We start from the raw sequence: 17356 nt of genomic DNA on the forward strand, positions 1-17356 counted from the left end.
TATCTGGAATACTGGAAATTCTGTTAACTAAAAAAAAAGAAAAAAAAGAATCCCAGTATAAAGTAAATGTAATGTTTCATTTAAGTGGTTTTTTCCCAAGTGTAAAGGTTTTTTTTTCAGTGACCGTTTTTCCAAGTATTTAATAGCCTACTACTATTAGGTTAATGTAGTGTTTCATATTCTAAGCGTAAAACTACCACAAATCACCATAAATATATGAATTGAACCCAAAACGAACAGAGATTACAATAAATAACCTATTCAAACTCAAAATAGCAACAATTAGCATGCGTAGGGCTGACGACCCCCACACGTTCTCAAGACCAAAACATAATTTGCACTTTACAGAAAACAAAATACATATTAAGTGTTTTGTTTACCAAAACAAATATATGCACATAATACTTCGGTAAACCTAGATACGAGATTTCAACCCACGTGAGATGAGCCCTGCACACAATGGCCGAGCAGGTATTGACAGATTCTGAAGAGATGTCATCCTGAGAAACCTTGATGCAGACCCAGCACCAAGTTAAGTCAAAGCAATTTTTTAATTACCTTTGCTGAATTATAAACTTAACCAGTAATAGGTCTATATGAATAAGATTAAGTAAAAAATCAAGTTTTTGAACTGAAAGTAAGGAGCAACATTAGAAATTAAAACGAACAGAAATTATTAGTATATGAGGGGGGGTTGCCCCTCCTCAATACCTCGCTCTTTACGCTGAAGTTTGACTTTTTCCAATCATTTCAGAATGACTCCTGACACACAATGACCGCTTAATCGAAATAAGCTTTTTTAAAAATTCAAAAAACACTTTAGTATAAAGAACGAAGTACTGAGGAGGACGCAACCCCCTTCATATACCTAATAATTTGTGTTTTTTTTAAGTTTTATTGTGCTCCTTACTTTCAGTTGGAAAAACTGTTGTTTTTTTTATTTATTTAATTTATGATAGTTTTTTAACTAATTCTGGGGAATCCAGCTCTCCCTCTATGGAAAATTCCTTTCCCCCACGAAAACTCCTCTATGGAAAAATCCTCCTACGCAAGCACCCCGCCGGAAATCCTCTCCCCCCGCTCAAAAATATCTTTATAATTCCCAATAGCCAATACTATATGTAAGCAATGGACAAAGTTCATAACTTGCAGCCCTTCCCCCAAGGGCTGTGGGGAGTCACGTCATCCTCAAAGACATTTATTAGATTTTTTGACCATGCTGAAGAAAACGGGTATCTCAAAATTTTGATCGGACAAGTTTGGGTAAAAAAAAGGTGGGTGGGAGAGGGGCTAGCTGTCCTCCAATATTTTTGGTCACTTAAAAAGAGCACTATAACTTTTGATTTCCGATCGAATGAGCCCTCTCTCGATCTTTTAGGGTCACTGGTTAGAAACAATCACCCCTGGAAAAAAAAACAAATAAACACGCCATCCATGATCTTGCTTCTGGCAAAAATTCCACATTTTTGTATATAGCCGCTTGAAACCGCTACAGTAGGGTTCTCTGATATGCTGAATTTCATGGTGTCATTTTCATTTAGATCGCTTGAGTTTTTTAGGGGTGTTTCCCCTCTTTTTCAAAAATTGGGCAAATTTTCTCAGGCTCGTAACTTTTGATGTGTAACATTAAACTTCATGAATTTTATAAATTTTGAATATGCATCGAAATTCGATTCTTTTTAAGTATGTTTTATTATCAAGACTGTTTCTTACAGTTTCGTATGCTATTGAGCCGCATTGCTCCTTGCTTAAAGAGCAACGATCGAACCTTAAAAACTGTTCGTTTTTAAGGAAAACAAACAGAAATTAAAATTTCCGTTTTTTTAAGTTTTAATGTGCTCCTTACTTTCAGTTGGAAAAACTGTTTTTTTTTTAATTTAATTTATGATAGTTTTTTAACTAATTCCGGGAAATCCAGCTTTCCCTCTATGGAAAATTCCCTTCCCGCACGAAAACTCCTCTATGAAAAAATCCTCCTACAAAAGCACTCCCGCCGAAAATCCTCCCCCCCCCTCGAAAATATCTTTATACTTCCCAATAGCCAATACTATATGTAAGCAATGGACAAAGTTCATAACTTGGAGCCCTTGACGGTCTTGGCAGGCGTGCCTTTCCAAAAACTAACAAACAAGTATGTTTCCAATAAGAGTCATACTTACTCCCGCCATTTACCCGTGTGCTGCAGCCATTTAAAAATTTGCCATCTCAATTACTTGGACTATCTGTCTTGGCTTTTCTCTTTCTACAATTAGCCATGTCTTGATGCAACCTACTGTAAAATACTTGATAATTTCAATTCAAAATTGAGCCGCATTGCTCCTTACTTAAAGGGCAACGATCGAACCTTAAAAACAAACTAAAAACAAAATATGTCATACATAAAATGATTACTATAAAAATTTAAGGAATTTGGATGCCCATTGTATGCTGGTGCTCCGAAAATGCTCTGTGCTTAACTTCGGAAAATCCAGAATAGGACTAATAGGGCAGGTTCAGTCTTTACCCATGAATATATCCAGTCCCATAACAAACAAGTGTATGAATTCAGTTCTTTCTGTAAAGCTTTCTCGGTACCCCCCCCCCCCCCCCACATTGTCCAACCGACAAGACAGATACGAAGGCGAACAGCTCGGTCCAATCATCTTAAGGTTGACACGCCAAGAACTGAGCACTTGAAGAAAAGATTTTTTCGACGGTGCACTTGGATTTGAAACGATCTTCCTGAGGACATTTTCCCTAAAAGTTTATCTGTCGAAGGAAAGATTCAGCAGACGTTTACAACCTCGGGAAAAGTAAAATTATCTAGGGGTTGTGGAAAAGCACTATTGGTGAAACGAAAGGCTATTTTTGTTCTTCTTTCTGGAAGGGTAACCAGATTGGTTCTACAAAGAAGGAAGATACCGGGGACTCTTCCCTCATTAAAGATAATTCTTAGGTATCTTTTCTATTTGGACTGCCTCTATTATGTCTAGCCGTTCATGGATATTTGCACATTGTAAAATATCATTGATATTGTTATCCCATCTTAAATCACTTGAGATGGTAACACCCGGCAATTTCATAGTTTTTATTGACTTTTCAGGAAAATTGAGTAGAGTGAATGATGGGAGAGTCTTAAGGGAAGTAGTTGTTAAGATATTTGGCTTTGAATGAATGACCACCATATTGGTAGCAACAGCTTCATCTCGTATCTTTTTTAAAAATTTTGCAACATGTCTCAAGACAAACAGATCATCAACAATGTTTTGTTTCAAGACCTCAGAGGGGAATTCTTTGCATGGCTATAACGCACTAAAAAAGGGTGAGTGGACCAGGTTGATTCTTACAATTTCAATCATTTACGTACTCGTGGATTTTATTATAGGAGGTAGAAAAACGGATGAGAATACCTTAGCGTGAGAATTGGCGCAACCAAAACACTGTCCACTGGAAAAGAACTGTACAAATATTAGCATGATTTACGGCATTCAACTGAATTCAAAAATTTTGTTTTGTGAACTGTGAATTGAAAATAACATTAGAAATATAGCTCAACAACTCCTCGAGCTTGTATTTTAATTCCACAATACAGGCTCTGACTCGGGATTTTCGGATTTGATCAGGGGAATATAATTTTGGCATATGAAGTTCTTAACGAGGGGGCTAGCCCTTCGTAGCAAGTTTCAGTTGTCTGATACATGGAATCATATGCAGCAAGAACTGGGTAGAGTTTGGTCTGAACTGAAAATTCCTGTGATGTGGGGTGCCAGTTATCACAAGTGTTGACGAAAGTAGAGAGGAGGTCTACAAAAATAAACACTCCCGTCAGTCTTACATGCATCTTTGTGAGGAAGGAACGTATCTTCATGATAGAGGTAGGGAGAAGTTGAATTAATCCTCTGTGAAAGGATAGTCAATGGAGATGCAATATTGATTTCCTTGAAGATACTGAGCATCGTAACTCCCGAATATGGAGAACAGAAGCAGGGGGATTAATTGAAAATTAAAAAAAAACCTTGTCATGACCCCTAAATTTTGGAAAAAACGCATTTTAACCCCCCCCCCCCAAAAAAAAAAACTTAGATTGACGCCCCTGAGAGCGGGTGCGAGTAGTGGATTAAGCAAGTGTAAAAAAAAAAATGGCTGAGGTATCCTTACAGCAACATTCAAGACACAATCATCAATTTGAGCTTTTCTTGGAAAACTAGGCTGAAGTTCAGGAGAGCACAGTCACTGTAAGTAAAACCTTACAGAATGATGGTCTCCTTTTTATCAACTTCAGAGTCCAGGACAATAATACAAATTATGTCCTTGCATCCACCATGCCCCCCATCCTATAATTATCTAGGAAATTTGCATTCCATTCTGATTCAAAGGTTTGACATTACATATTTCTATCATCTCCCCTCTGATTTAACAACCTTACACCTAAGATTCTAGTACCCGTGTTGAATCCATCAATTTGTAATAAAAGCTGCACTGGTATTGTCAACATATAAATAAACAGCAAGTTTTATATTTTGATGTATATAAATATAGACAAAGAACAGGTAAATGATACAGAGACAAAGTGTGGACAAACAGCCCCATACATACAATCACCTCCAAAAGACTAGAATGAACTGAATAGACAAAACTTAAAATAGCCACATCAAATTATGACACTTTTGAAAGCATCTTAAACCAAGAGTTTATAAGGTCAGGATTCTAGATCATTTTTGAAACTTGTTTCAGCATTTCCATAATAATAATTCTTAAGAGGAATCCAACATAGCTTGATGAAAATTCCTCTGAAATAGGTGGAACATGAACAAATAAACATTTATCCCTATCAATAGATAGTGATCTGTAATATGTGAAATCACAAAGGTATCTTCCTGCATGGCCAGATGCACAGCAAACCTCTGAATTGGCATTGCAATTAACAGCAGAAACGATTGCATCAATATCAATACCAGTGTTGATTACTTCACAACCATCAATTAAACACACATTATTTGCAGGTAAACATCCAGCAACATCCACAGAACTATACCCATAATTTCCCCCACATCTTTCAATATTAACTTTTTGAGCAGACGAAGAAACTCCAACATGAATGGTTATGTCTGGACAGATCTCATACCACAATTCTGGAATACGTTCCAAAACATAGTTATATTCTACAGGTATTTCTTTTGTAATTAATTTTATTCCAAGATCCATTTCTATATTCTTAAGATTTGATAGGCATTTCACTGCTTCCCAGCTTGCATTGATCTTGTGCTCACGAAATGGACCAAAGCCAGTGACTAGAACCACAGGCTTGATGCTCTGCTCCATGGAATATTACCCTACAAAAGACAAGCACAATCAGTATGCTATTGTACCACACTAGATGTGGTAGATATATATTTAAAAACCCAAACTTTCAGTAATGAGCATTTTAATTCAGTAGCCTATTATTGCCTGCAAGGGGGTAAGAAAAAGCAATGGATCCTTCTTTTTGGTTCATTGTGACTGGTTTTACTGTTTTTCTTAGGTGACTGGATGGGTGAGTAAGGTAAAAGCTTCATTCAAGTGCTTATCAGTCTTAATTGCTAAAGTAGAAAAACAGTTTTTTTTATTCTCACCAAATAATTACCTTTAACACATTATATGCAATGAGTTAAGTCTCCAATGAACTAAAAACCTTCAAAAGAACACTTCAAGATATTTTCTGCAATAATCCATCATCTAATAAGGGCTTCATATGAACCTTCTTGCTATAACTTTAAAACACCAAAAATAATGCCATGAATAATTATCGACAAAATTGACCCAAAAAACCATTTAAAGAAGATTAGGCTGAATAATTCTGTCAGATCCAACAGCATTCATTTCTAACTTCTCAAGGAAACTTGTTTTGAGTTATCACTACCCTTGTCCATGATTTTTCATAGTTTGCTTGATGCAAGACAACTTCCCTCTGACTGCCAGATGGCTTACATTACCCCAATTTACAAAAGCAAAGCAAGGTATGTAGCTGATGATTATTGATCAAATTGAATAATGAAAATACAAGGAACCCTTAACACAAGTTCCTTGGGTTTTCAAATAATGGATTTCAACAATACAGTGACAGCAGTAGACTTGAAAACAAACTTTGTGTGCTTGTTAACAAAAGTTGAAAATTTGATATGTATGCTCAGGCTGCAGTTACTAAAGAAGTAAGATCCTTAATTTTGAGTATTTCAACAGTTGTGCTACCTAGGTAGTTACCAAGTTTTTTGAAGGACTTTCCCATCCTATTCTTGAGCTGGAAATGTGTGCAGGCACTCCAGAAAATAAACCAGATAACCAAGTCTTAGAATTAGTGCAGAGATGGGTGAGAATAAGCACATTAAAAGTTTTTCCAACAATCCATACCCCTCTCAACTAGATAAGCTAAATTTGCCTTCTTGAACTTATAACAGTAATTGAGGAGAGGCAATTCTCACCTACTGGATCCTAAATGGTAATCCACCCTGATTTGCTTTATTTGCACAACTTTGTGAAAACAAAAGGGAATCCTCAATAAATTTTGAGGGAGTGTACTAACACAAACACCCAAATATATAATTAATTATAATTGCTTATTGGACTAAAGTGAGTGAAGCTACAATCTCTGCCTAAATGCCTTCAAGGTCATTTCATAAGGACAATTCCCATAGATACTGTTTGACATAAAAATCAAATATTTTCTTAATCAGATAGTGCAACCATGGGGATTGATTGGCATGATTAAGACAATATCTGATTTTTACATCAAACAGTGTCTACTGCAACTGTCCTCATGATAGCTTTAAAAAAATGTATTCCCAATACATTCTGGGAACCCAAGTAGGAAGATAGGCTCAAGAAGGTGCTCTTAGTTGAATCTGCATATATAGAAGGGTCTAAGGCATAGACAGAAACAAGAAATTGTCATGCTGTAATACTAATAAATGCAGGAAATAATTGACATGAGCACTTCTTGCAGCTACTAAGATAAATAAATAGGGAAAGAGCTGTTGGTCCTATTCTGGAATTTTTTGCATCTTGAAGAAACATCTGGTGGAGCATTTTTTCAAATAATCAATTTGGCTATAATAATCCATTACCAGAGTCTTGTATTTTCATTTCCCAAAAGATGCAATGTGGGACTTCTATTTCTTCAACAACAAAAAAATACATGAATGCTTGAGTTTTGTTTTTTCTTATTTGTCAAGTCTAAGGTAAACATCTAAACAACAGTCCTTTTCAAGAAAATAAGGGGAAAACTGTGGAAAAGGACAATGTGCCAGATCCTGTGCAATGTGCCAGATTTTTCATTAGTTAGGCTAGTATACTAATCACTGAAAATTAAAATTCCTTAAGTCACCAAAACTATATATAAATAAAAAAAAATGCTAAAGGCTTTCAACTTCAGAAATAATGCCAACCCCAAAAAGTGAATAGAATACTGTACGGTGAATAAACAGATTTCTCCATTTCATCCCATACAGGGATGCTCTTTTAATTTACATTTTTATAATGCTATTTCCAAGTACATTAATTGAATCACTGGCAAATTCAATTTAAAACCCTTAAATAGACCCTAAAGTTACACCCAATTTTTATAGCTACTTGACAAAAGTAGTGACAGTAAAAGTAGTACCAATCACAGGTGTACATAGCTTCTTGTCCAGGGGGGGGGCTGATTCTGTGATGAAGGGCAGGGAAGCTGAAGTTATATTGATCATTCACAAAACCTTAGATTGCCAGCAAGTTTTAACATACCTATGAAATCTTTATTAATAAGTAATCACCAAAAATCATCAATAAGCCTCAGTATTAATCTTCTTGGATTAAGGGCTGGGCACACATAGCAGATTTTGGGAACTGATTTCAGCATCAGTGAACAAAGAATAGCAGTAAAAAAATTTGTTGAAAAAAAATTTATTGCATGAGATTTTCAAAACAAAAAATCATGGACACAAACAGTCAACTGGAGTTTATTAATAGTTGCATGATTGATCTCAGCTTAGTTCTCAGCTCAGTAGCAGGGTCTTTCACCACAGATATCTCTGGCTGACTATTTATTTGTATCCTTATTTTTTGTGATGATGATGATGAAAATCAGTGCTGATTTTGTAAATTGGCACCAAAAACTAGAAAATTTTTCAAGCTAAAATCAACACCAATTTCTTTTAAAATTGGTGCTGATTTGGAAATCAGTTCCAGAAATCAGCTATGTGTGCCCCAGCCTAGAGCTAAATCTTTGTAAGACATTATGGATAATTGCTTCTTGTTTGACTTTTATTCTGTCATTTCAACTGTTTATTTTCACCTTTTTCAACCATCTATCTTTTCTCAACTGATTTTTTAGCCATATATCTTTTTTTAACCATCTGCTTTTTCAGACATATCTAGTGTATATTTGAAGTTCTAGGAGGGAGGGGGGGGGAAGCTCAGGAAGCAGTGGATACATATATTAGACTGTTTCATAACATCAAAGAAAATTATTGAAAAGCATGATCCAAAAGATATAAGGTGTCCTTTAGGCTTTATGTTAAATATAAATGATTTTGAAAACCTAACCAGTAAAATATTTTCTGCTCATCATAATACAGAAATTTTGTCTCAACAGTGTTTCTTCAGGAGTTCTGTAGAGCCTACGTTATAGCTTAAGGTTAGGCTAGGGAGAGGGGCACAATTGTCATAGTAGGCAATATTGCATTTAGAAAATGTTGAATAGGACCAATATTCTGCTATGATAGTTTTATAGTGTTTCATTTTCACAAGGAATCTTCATATAGGATGTAACACACACCTTCAAAGGTATAAAATTCCTATGCCATTGCAAATGAATGTCATATTTGTATTCAGGATTAGATAAATTCTGATGCTAAAAGTGTCAATTTCTTAACTATCTTAATATTCAGTTAATTGGAAAATTTACTAAAAAGTGCCAAAGTTTAGGCTATCACAGGCTAGGCTGCAGTCAGTGTTCTGTGAAAGGGTGGGCCAAAAGAATTAATTGCATATACCCATAAGCTAATTGAAAATTATCAGTGGTAAATTTCTACCGAATCATATTATTGAGTTAGGAATAAAGTGAATACACCATTTGATGCCTTTTTTTTATGCTGATTACAAATACAATAATCATTTCTATTGGAAATGAATTTCAGCCCCCCCCCCCCCTATATATGCCAATTCAGGGTTAGGTTGTAGAAATATATACCCTGAATTGGCATATATAGGGGGGGCTGAAATTCATTACCGATGGAAATGATTACTATATTTGTAATCAGCATAAAAAAAGGCATTGAGTGGTATATTCACTTTATGCGTAAGTCAATAATATGATTTGGTAGAAATTTACCTTATCAGTTAATCTTACGCTAAACTAATTGCCTGCTTCTAAATAGTTGTAACCTTCTTCTGAACATTAATTGCCAATAAAAAATTGCACAACATTAGGCCTATTTTTTAGCACTAAGATCTTACATCTTTCTGCAAAGATTATCGTTTTTTAACTCATCTTTGTTCTAAGATCTTACAGCTCACTGATGTTAGCAAAAAGTGTGAAAACCGCCACTCTTCTGCCATATAGAACAATGATGAGAGAACTTTGATGATCTACTCATCATTGTTCTCAGACCGCTGATCAGAGCAGAATGATGAAAGACGTTTGCACAAAAACGACCAAAGATGTAAGATTTTTGTTCAAAGATTTCACTTTTAAGCGTTTTCTGACAAAAAATGTAAGATCTTAGCACATTGATGAGTGAAAAAACAGGCCTATAAATAGGCCGCCTATTATATATAAGTTTCTAAATTAGTGCTGCAATCAGTATCAGGGTTGCCAAGTGTGAGAAAAATAAACTAAATTATTTACCAGAAATAACTAGAATTATAATACTCTACTATTATAATTAATAATTGTTTTGTTTCTTTACCATGTTCTATACAGGCCCAGCTACAGGAAGGGGGCAAAATTACCCCCTAGTTGTGGAGAAATACCTTTAGTTTGATGGTTGTTTTTCTCAAACGAAAAATACCCTTGAAATTTTGACAAATGCCTTTTGCATCTTTATGCGGAAAATGAAACAAAATCCTTGCTTTCTCCCTGTTCCCGAATTAGTACCCTTGGCTTATACTCCAATCACTGAAAATCGGTTATAGGTGATCTAATTTAAACGTTTGCTTTTTCTTTTAAATTTTTTTCCTTGTCCATCCAAAACCCCAGTTTTTTTTCCCAAAAAATATAGAAACTGTTTTTCTTTTTACTCTAGTTGAACTATTATAATTACTGGGATACCAGCGACAATTTAAAAAATGGCCTTTTTATAATTCCATGGAAAAAAATGTGTCCCACTCTTGACAAATTTCAATAAGCATCGGATCTATTGCTTCTTAAAAATAAAGAGGCACTTGTTAATTATACGGAACACACCCAAGAAGTAAAGTTATGCTAATCTTAATTAAATATGCCAGAATATGATGATAGTTTAATACTTTACTTTATATAATAACATAATTTGGGCTATACAGTTCCACATTAGGGAGGTGTGGGCGTTAAGTAACCTAACCTTATCCCCACCCCTCTAATTTGCAAATATATAGCTCAAGTAATACAAGTTCAATCCATTCTGTCACCCGTTATTTGTCTTCGTGGCTGTGAAACTGGTTTTCATAGATCGTACATTATCCTTATTATCCTTAGCAAATTATCATTAGTTTACTTTCATCCCCGGACCTATCCTCAGGGGCTGCGTGGGTCATGTTAAATCTAAAGGTATAGTTTTGGAACCTTTCAACCATGCTAAACAAAATGGCAGTCTTGAACTTTTGATCGAACAATTTTCGGGGGGAAAAGGACATAAGAGGGGACTAGTAGCCGTCCGATCATTTTGGTCAAATAAAAGAGACACCAGAAATTCTAGTTTCCGTTCAAATGAGCCCTCTCCCGATGTTCTGGAACTGTTGGTTCGATACAATCACCTTTAGGGGAAAAAAGGAAATTAACACGCATCCGTGATTTTTCTTCTGGAAAATCATACAAAATTCAACGTTTTGCAGATAGGAGCTTGAAACCTCTACAGGAGGGTTCTCTGATACACCAAATCTAATGATTTTATTTTAATTAAAATTCTTTCACTTTTAGTGGGTGTTTCCTCCCTCTTTCAAAACTCAGGCAAATTTTCACAGTTTCTTAGCTTATGGGTAAAACTAAGCTTAATGAATCTTATATATTTGGAATCAACTTAATGAGCCTATGATATATTGATTGATGCCAAAACTCCGTTTCAAGAACTTCGATTACTATTGAGCCTTGTAGCTCTATTCTTACTGTTCGATACCGCAAACTGTTTGATAAATTAGCACAGCAATCCAAAAAGTCAATGAATAGGACGTTATCTACGTTTATTATGTGTTTCAATTATAAATAAGAGAATTTGGGGAATTATTGGAGTTTTGATTAGATATTAGATGCAGAAATTAAAATAATTAGACCATTCACAGAGTAGATAACCCCCCCCCCCTTACATCCAATCGACTTCAATCATCAAACTACAGTCGATTTAATCTATCTTTTTATATTACAAATCCTATTATAAAGAGGACTAAGTCCTATTTTATTTTTCAATGATTTCATTTTTTTATTTAGAAAATTATATTTAATGTATAGGCTACCTACCATCTTATTTTTCGACCTGAGCAAATGTCATAAAATAAGAAGTATAGAACATTTTTGCAATTTTGTGATTGACTAGTTCGCTTATTATCTTGATGATAACGCTCTGGGGCTATATCTGATATGGACATATGGTAGGAAATTGGAAGTTTCAAAGGCATTATATTTGCATAACTGCTAATATGGAACATATTAGGTAACTGTAGTTAATCACTATTTTGTGTTTTTTTTATTAGTTAGCTTCTTATATGATTTATTCGATTGAATCATGAATCTACGCGCTATATCGTGAAAAATCACTAGATTTAGGAAAAAATCCCTAGTTTTCGAACGGAAATCACTATAAATCACTAGCACTAGGCAACATAAAAATCTCTAGGTAGTGATAAATTATTAGCGTGGCAACGCTAACGCTGATGTTGCTGGTCGCTTGGTTGTCGGCCGCTTGGTTGTCGGCAAATAAAAAAATCACTAGATTCTTGAAAGAAAAAACAACTAAATCAGCAAAAAAAATCCCCGGATTCTTGAGAAAATCCCTAAATCAGCAAAAAAAACAACTAAAATTGGATTTTAGCTGCTTCAGCAGACAACATAGTTTTATCTTTTGAAATCGCCGGTTTTAGTTGTCTTGTCAATATGTTTTTTTAACATGTTCAACACAGAGGCACCAATGGGAGAAGGATTGGAACTCCCCCTCACTAGATTTTCAAATATGCCTTTCTATTGGTGTTTTATTTTGTCGTAAGCAAAAATCACCCTGGATTATGAAAAGATTTCGTATCTTCATAAATACCTTTTTTTCCGAATTGACACTCTTGGCTTATCCCACCGATCAGTGAATCTTGGCTAGTGGTGGTCTAACCAGTATGTTTACGCTTTTAGGATTTTTTCCTTGTTAATTTTAAATGCCTACAAATTAAAACCTATTTTCCTTTTATTATAGTTGAGCTTGTAAAATTACTTGGGCGCCAGCTAGGATTGGGAAAAATATGTTCGAGCGTCTTAATTAAAAAATCGATACCCCCCCCCCCTAGATTTTGGAAAATTTATTCGGTGAACACACAACAAAATCTCGAAACTGACACCATTGTGCACGTCTATCATTAAAAACGACAACTGTTAATGGTGCTAATTCATAAAATTGCTAAAAATCCAAGGATTTTTTATATTTAATAATGCTGAAGATAAATAAGTAGTTTTTGAAATACAGAGAAGACAATTTACCCCCCACCATCCCCCAATGTTCTACAAATTGGCGCTATAAAACTTTTAAAGGGTACATGTCCTAAATAAAGACTTTCACGTGACAAAATGACGCAAACAATAATAATGAAATAATGAATAGCCTTGTGTATTAAATAAAAAAAGCAAGTTTTATTTCAACTGACAGCAAGGAGTAACACTAAAATTTAAAAAGAACAGAAATTATTCCATATATGAGAGGGATTGCCCCCTCCTCAACCCGTCACTCTTTACGTTAAAGTTTTAGTGCTCTAGAAAAGTTTCTTATTCCAATCAAACGTGAAAAATAAAGATTTTCACGTGACAAAATAACGCAAATAATAATGAAATAATGGATAGCCCCTGTGTATTAAATGAAAAAAGTAAGTTTTTTTCAACTGACAGAAAGGAATAACACTAAAACTTAAAACGAACATAAGTTATTCCATATATAAAAGTAATTGCCCCCTCCTCAATCCTTCAATCTTTACGTTAAAGCTTTTAGTGCTTTAAAAAACTTTCTTATCCCAATCAAACGGCCCCCCTTATATTTCAGAAAAGTACTCTTATTGAATCGGGATAAAATTCCGAACTTTAGCTTAAAGAGCGAGGGATTGGAGAGGGGGCAAGCCCCCTCAAATGCGGAATACTATCTGCCCGTTTTAATTTTTAATGTTGTTCCTTACTCTTAGTTGAAGAAGACTTGTTTCTTATGTTTAGTTTCTGATCGTTTTTCAAATCATAACGAAAATTTGCCTATCATCTCCGTTAAGAATTTCCCCCGGAAATTTCTCCCCCGCAAAAAATTCTTTATAGAAAATTCGTCCCGCCTAAATTTACTCATGTCCCGAAAAATTTGCTCCGGATAATTCCCTCCTCGATAAAAATTTCCCCGGCAACTCCCCCCGGAAAATTCTCCTTGCTTTCAACTTTTTTTTTGTTTATTTTCTTATCTTTTTCAATTTGTGCCGGAGCCCACACCTCCCTTATAGAAAGTACAACCCCACTTCGAAAGTTCCTTCCGTGGAAATCCCCTCACAGAATAATCCTCACAGACAATTCCCTTTCCACTGAAAATTTTCCTGGAATTTTCTCTCTACATGTAAAATTGAGCAGCCAACAAGAAAGTAAGACAAAATAATAAAAAGAATTCGATACCTGAATTCCAGAAATTGCCCCTGCCCTCTTCATGTAAAATTTGCCTTGGAAAATTCTCCCCCCGCAGAAACTTTCCTCCCCACAGAAAATTCTCCGCATGGAAAATCTGCCCCGCAGAAAATATCCTCACCATTTTTTTTAATTTACCAATAACAAACACTATATGTAAACAGTAGGCAAATTGCATAGCTTACAACCTTTTCCCTAAGGGCTGTGGGGTCATGTCATCATCAGAGGCATGGTTATTGGACCTTTCAACTATGCTGATCAAATGGTTATTTCAAAATTTTGAACGGTTCTTTTTGGGGGAAAAGGGCGTGAAAGAGGGCTAGTTGTTCTCCAATCTTTTTATCCGCTTAAAAAGGGCACTAGAACTTTTAGTATCCGTTCGAATGAGCCCTCTCTTGATTTTCTAAGCCCATTGGTTAGAAACAATTACAAAATACAAAATTCGCGTTTTTCAAAATAAAAGCTTGAATCCTATACGGTTGGGTTACCTGATATGCTGAATCTGATGGTGTGATTTTCATTAAGATCACTTGACTTTTGGGAGTGTTTTCCCACTTTTTCGAAAATCAGGTAAATTTTCGAAGTTCTAACTCTTTTGATGAGTCATGTTAAACTTAACGAATGTTATGTATTTATAATTATTATATTAAAAGGCTAATTTTTTTATGCATTAAATGTTATCAAAATTCCCTGTTTTAGAGTTTTGGCTACTATTTGGGCCGAGTTGAAAAGACAAAGATAATAGTTTTTGGTTTTCTTTGCTTTTGGTAAAGTTTCCACTAAAAAATCCATTTTGCTTTCAATAATTAGCTTCTTGGATAATTTATTCGCTTTAATTTATGTGCCTCATCATAAGAATCACTGGATTCAGGAAAAAATCACCAGTTTTCTACAGAAATCACTGAAAAACACTAGCCAAAAAAACACTAGACAATGAAAAAAATGCTAGAAGTAGTGGTAACCCCCCCCCCCCCCCGAGAACGCTTCACCGTCACTTATAGTGCAATCGAACACTCCAAGATTACTTCTCCGACAAGCCCAATAGCTTATCCTTAGCGTTTTACGAGATGTAAATGACGTCAGAGGGTAGTAAGATTACTACTTGAAACGATTTAAATTCGTTATCAGATAAGTTATACGTGCTAACCCTTGAAAATGGAGGATTACTGAGGATAAGTGACGTCAGATATAAAAAAAAAATTTAATCGTTTCAAAAATGAAAAAAAAAATCTGAAATCAATCAATCAATCAATCAATCAATCAATTTATTCAATCAATAAACTTAACAAAATACACTTCAATATAAACTCTCCCGTAAGGCTCTATGGCCAGGAAACAAACAGGGGAGAAACAAAAATGAAACAAATACATAAAAAACAAAAACATTTTCAACATCATACATTCACACCTTTAAGAGACTTAGCACAAGAAAAAAAAATATATATATATATACAAAAAAAGATAAATAAATAAGAAAAAAAAATCGTAAAATACAATGATCACATAAAAAAAAGAAGCAAAAAAAAAAAATAAAAAATCAAAAACTAAACAGGGGCCTACCAAGCGCTCAAATTATTCCGATTGGAATACCCTATGATCAATTAATAAGCAAAATTAATCAACCAATAAATTTAAGACAAAAACACTTCAACATAGACCCCCAGTAAGGCTCTCTGGCCAGGAAAAAACAGGAGGAAAACAAAAGTGGCATAAATACTATAAAAAAAAGTACTTTCAATATAATGCTTTGCATTTCAACCTTTCAAAGACTCAACACACACACACAACAAAACAAAGAAGAGAAAAAAAACAATAATTAAAAGACCCAAACAAAAAGCGATTTTATGAGACCCCTCCCCCCCAAACAAAAAAAAGGTGTAGGACAATCTAATAAATTAAACCAAATTCCAAATATATATTTGAAACCAAACCACAAAAAATATTAGACAAACTCAGTACCCCTCACAACAAACGTTTCAAACCCATGCTAGTGTAACCCCCCCCCAAATAATAATAATAAAATTAACAGAAATATATTTAAACATGAAAAATCAAGACATTAATAAATTTGTTAAGATTCTTTTGAAAGTAGCAAACAAGTGACAGGCCTGAGTTGACTCAGGTAAGTTATTCCAAACAATATGACAAGCAGTTAATTAATTAAAGTCAGATCTCACCGATGGAGTAAATAGAATACTAATATTCCTTGAATTGCGAAAATGATGCGAAGAATCAGTGACGAACGAAGGAGTAGTTTGAAGGGCTGTGGGAACATCACCATGAATTTAATGAAAAGTGAAAGACGCACACGAAAGAATGTAGAGAGACTGCAAATCAAGTAATAGGCTAGTTGGGTTAGTTGTAGAACAATTTGTTTACTGTATTAACCTTCTTGCCCCATCAGAAAACTTAGAAAGCGGTTTCAAAAAAGACGAGAAAGTTGACATTAATATTGTAGGGCCATTAGAGATGTAGGCCTGAATAGGCAATGGAACATAATTTTTAGAACAGGTCCAGGAAAAATGTGTTTTAGCCTCCTCAGAATTCCAAGACTCCTTGAGATCTTCATATTAATTAGTCCAATATGATGCTTGAATGAAAAGTTTTCATCGAGAAGAATACCGAAAAATCGGACATATCGTTCCTTAGGTCTACTGAGAGAGCCCCTTGAAAGCTGGATATTAGATAAATCAGGGCACACCAGAGAAAGACGGGAAAAAATTAAAAAACTTGACTTAGCAACATTTAGGGAAAGGCATTTTGCATAAACCCAACGAACGACTCTCTCAAAAAAGTCAACTAATTTGGGAAGCATCTCAGACTCAGTTCCTACTACAGTACCAATGGTACTGTCATCAGCGAAAGCAACGAGAGTGTCCACAACCTGCGAAAACAATGGATTTTTTTAGCATTGAAAGATTCAGGATGACATAGGTGACATCAAACTGTAGGTTTTTTTATTCTTAACCGCAACTATAAGGTCATTAACATAAATCAAAAACAGAAGCGGTCCAAGAACAGACCCTTGAGGAACACCACACTCAACTTTATACGAAAAGTGGGAAAGGGACTCTACGGAGGTAGTTCTACCTGACAAATAGGAATCAAACCAAGCATGAGACTGTCCTCTTACACCATTGTGTGATAGCTTATACAGCAGAATCTCATGAGTTAAAGAGTCAAAAGCCTTATGGACATCTAAAAATATAGCTGCAGGAATCAAACCAGAGTCAAGCGCGGTGTGGAGAAAATTTAAAAGAGTTACACACGCATGCTCCGTAGAATGTTTACCTCGGAAGCTTAACGGAAAATCATGAAAAAATCTTT

At 34.9% G+C, this 17356-nt stretch overlaps 1 protein-coding gene across 4 annotated transcripts in view; it reads right to left on the reverse strand.

Annotated features, from left to right (window-relative positions):
• Positions 1–2918: 2918 nt before the first annotated feature.
• LOC148946956 (pyroglutamyl-peptidase 1) overlaps positions 2919–17356 on the reverse strand; it is a 126035-nt gene continuing 111597 nt past the window's right edge. The window contains exons 1-2 of one of the 4 annotated variants that reach the window (XM_089096759.1): positions 9451–9727; positions 2919–5312 (exon numbers count right to left, since the gene is read on the reverse strand). In XM_089096759.1, the coding sequence (XP_088952885.1) occupies positions 4687–5301 (615 nt within the window). In that variant the 5' untranslated portion in view covers positions 5302–5312; positions 9451–9727 and the 3' untranslated portion in view covers positions 2919–4686. Of the gene's footprint in view, positions 5313–9325; positions 9728–17356 lie in introns of those variants that run through there. The other 3 variants (XM_089096756.1, XM_089096757.1, XM_089096760.1) reach the window with 3 other exon arrangements.

This window comes from Artemia sp. Qi Xiang Cuo, chromosome 11 (assembly GCF_049724085.1).
Source record: "Artemia sp. Qi Xiang Cuo chromosome 11, ASM4972408v1, whole genome shotgun sequence".
Lineage (NCBI taxonomy): Eukaryota > Metazoa > Arthropoda > Branchiopoda > Anostraca > Artemiidae > Artemia > Artemia sp. Qi Xiang Cuo.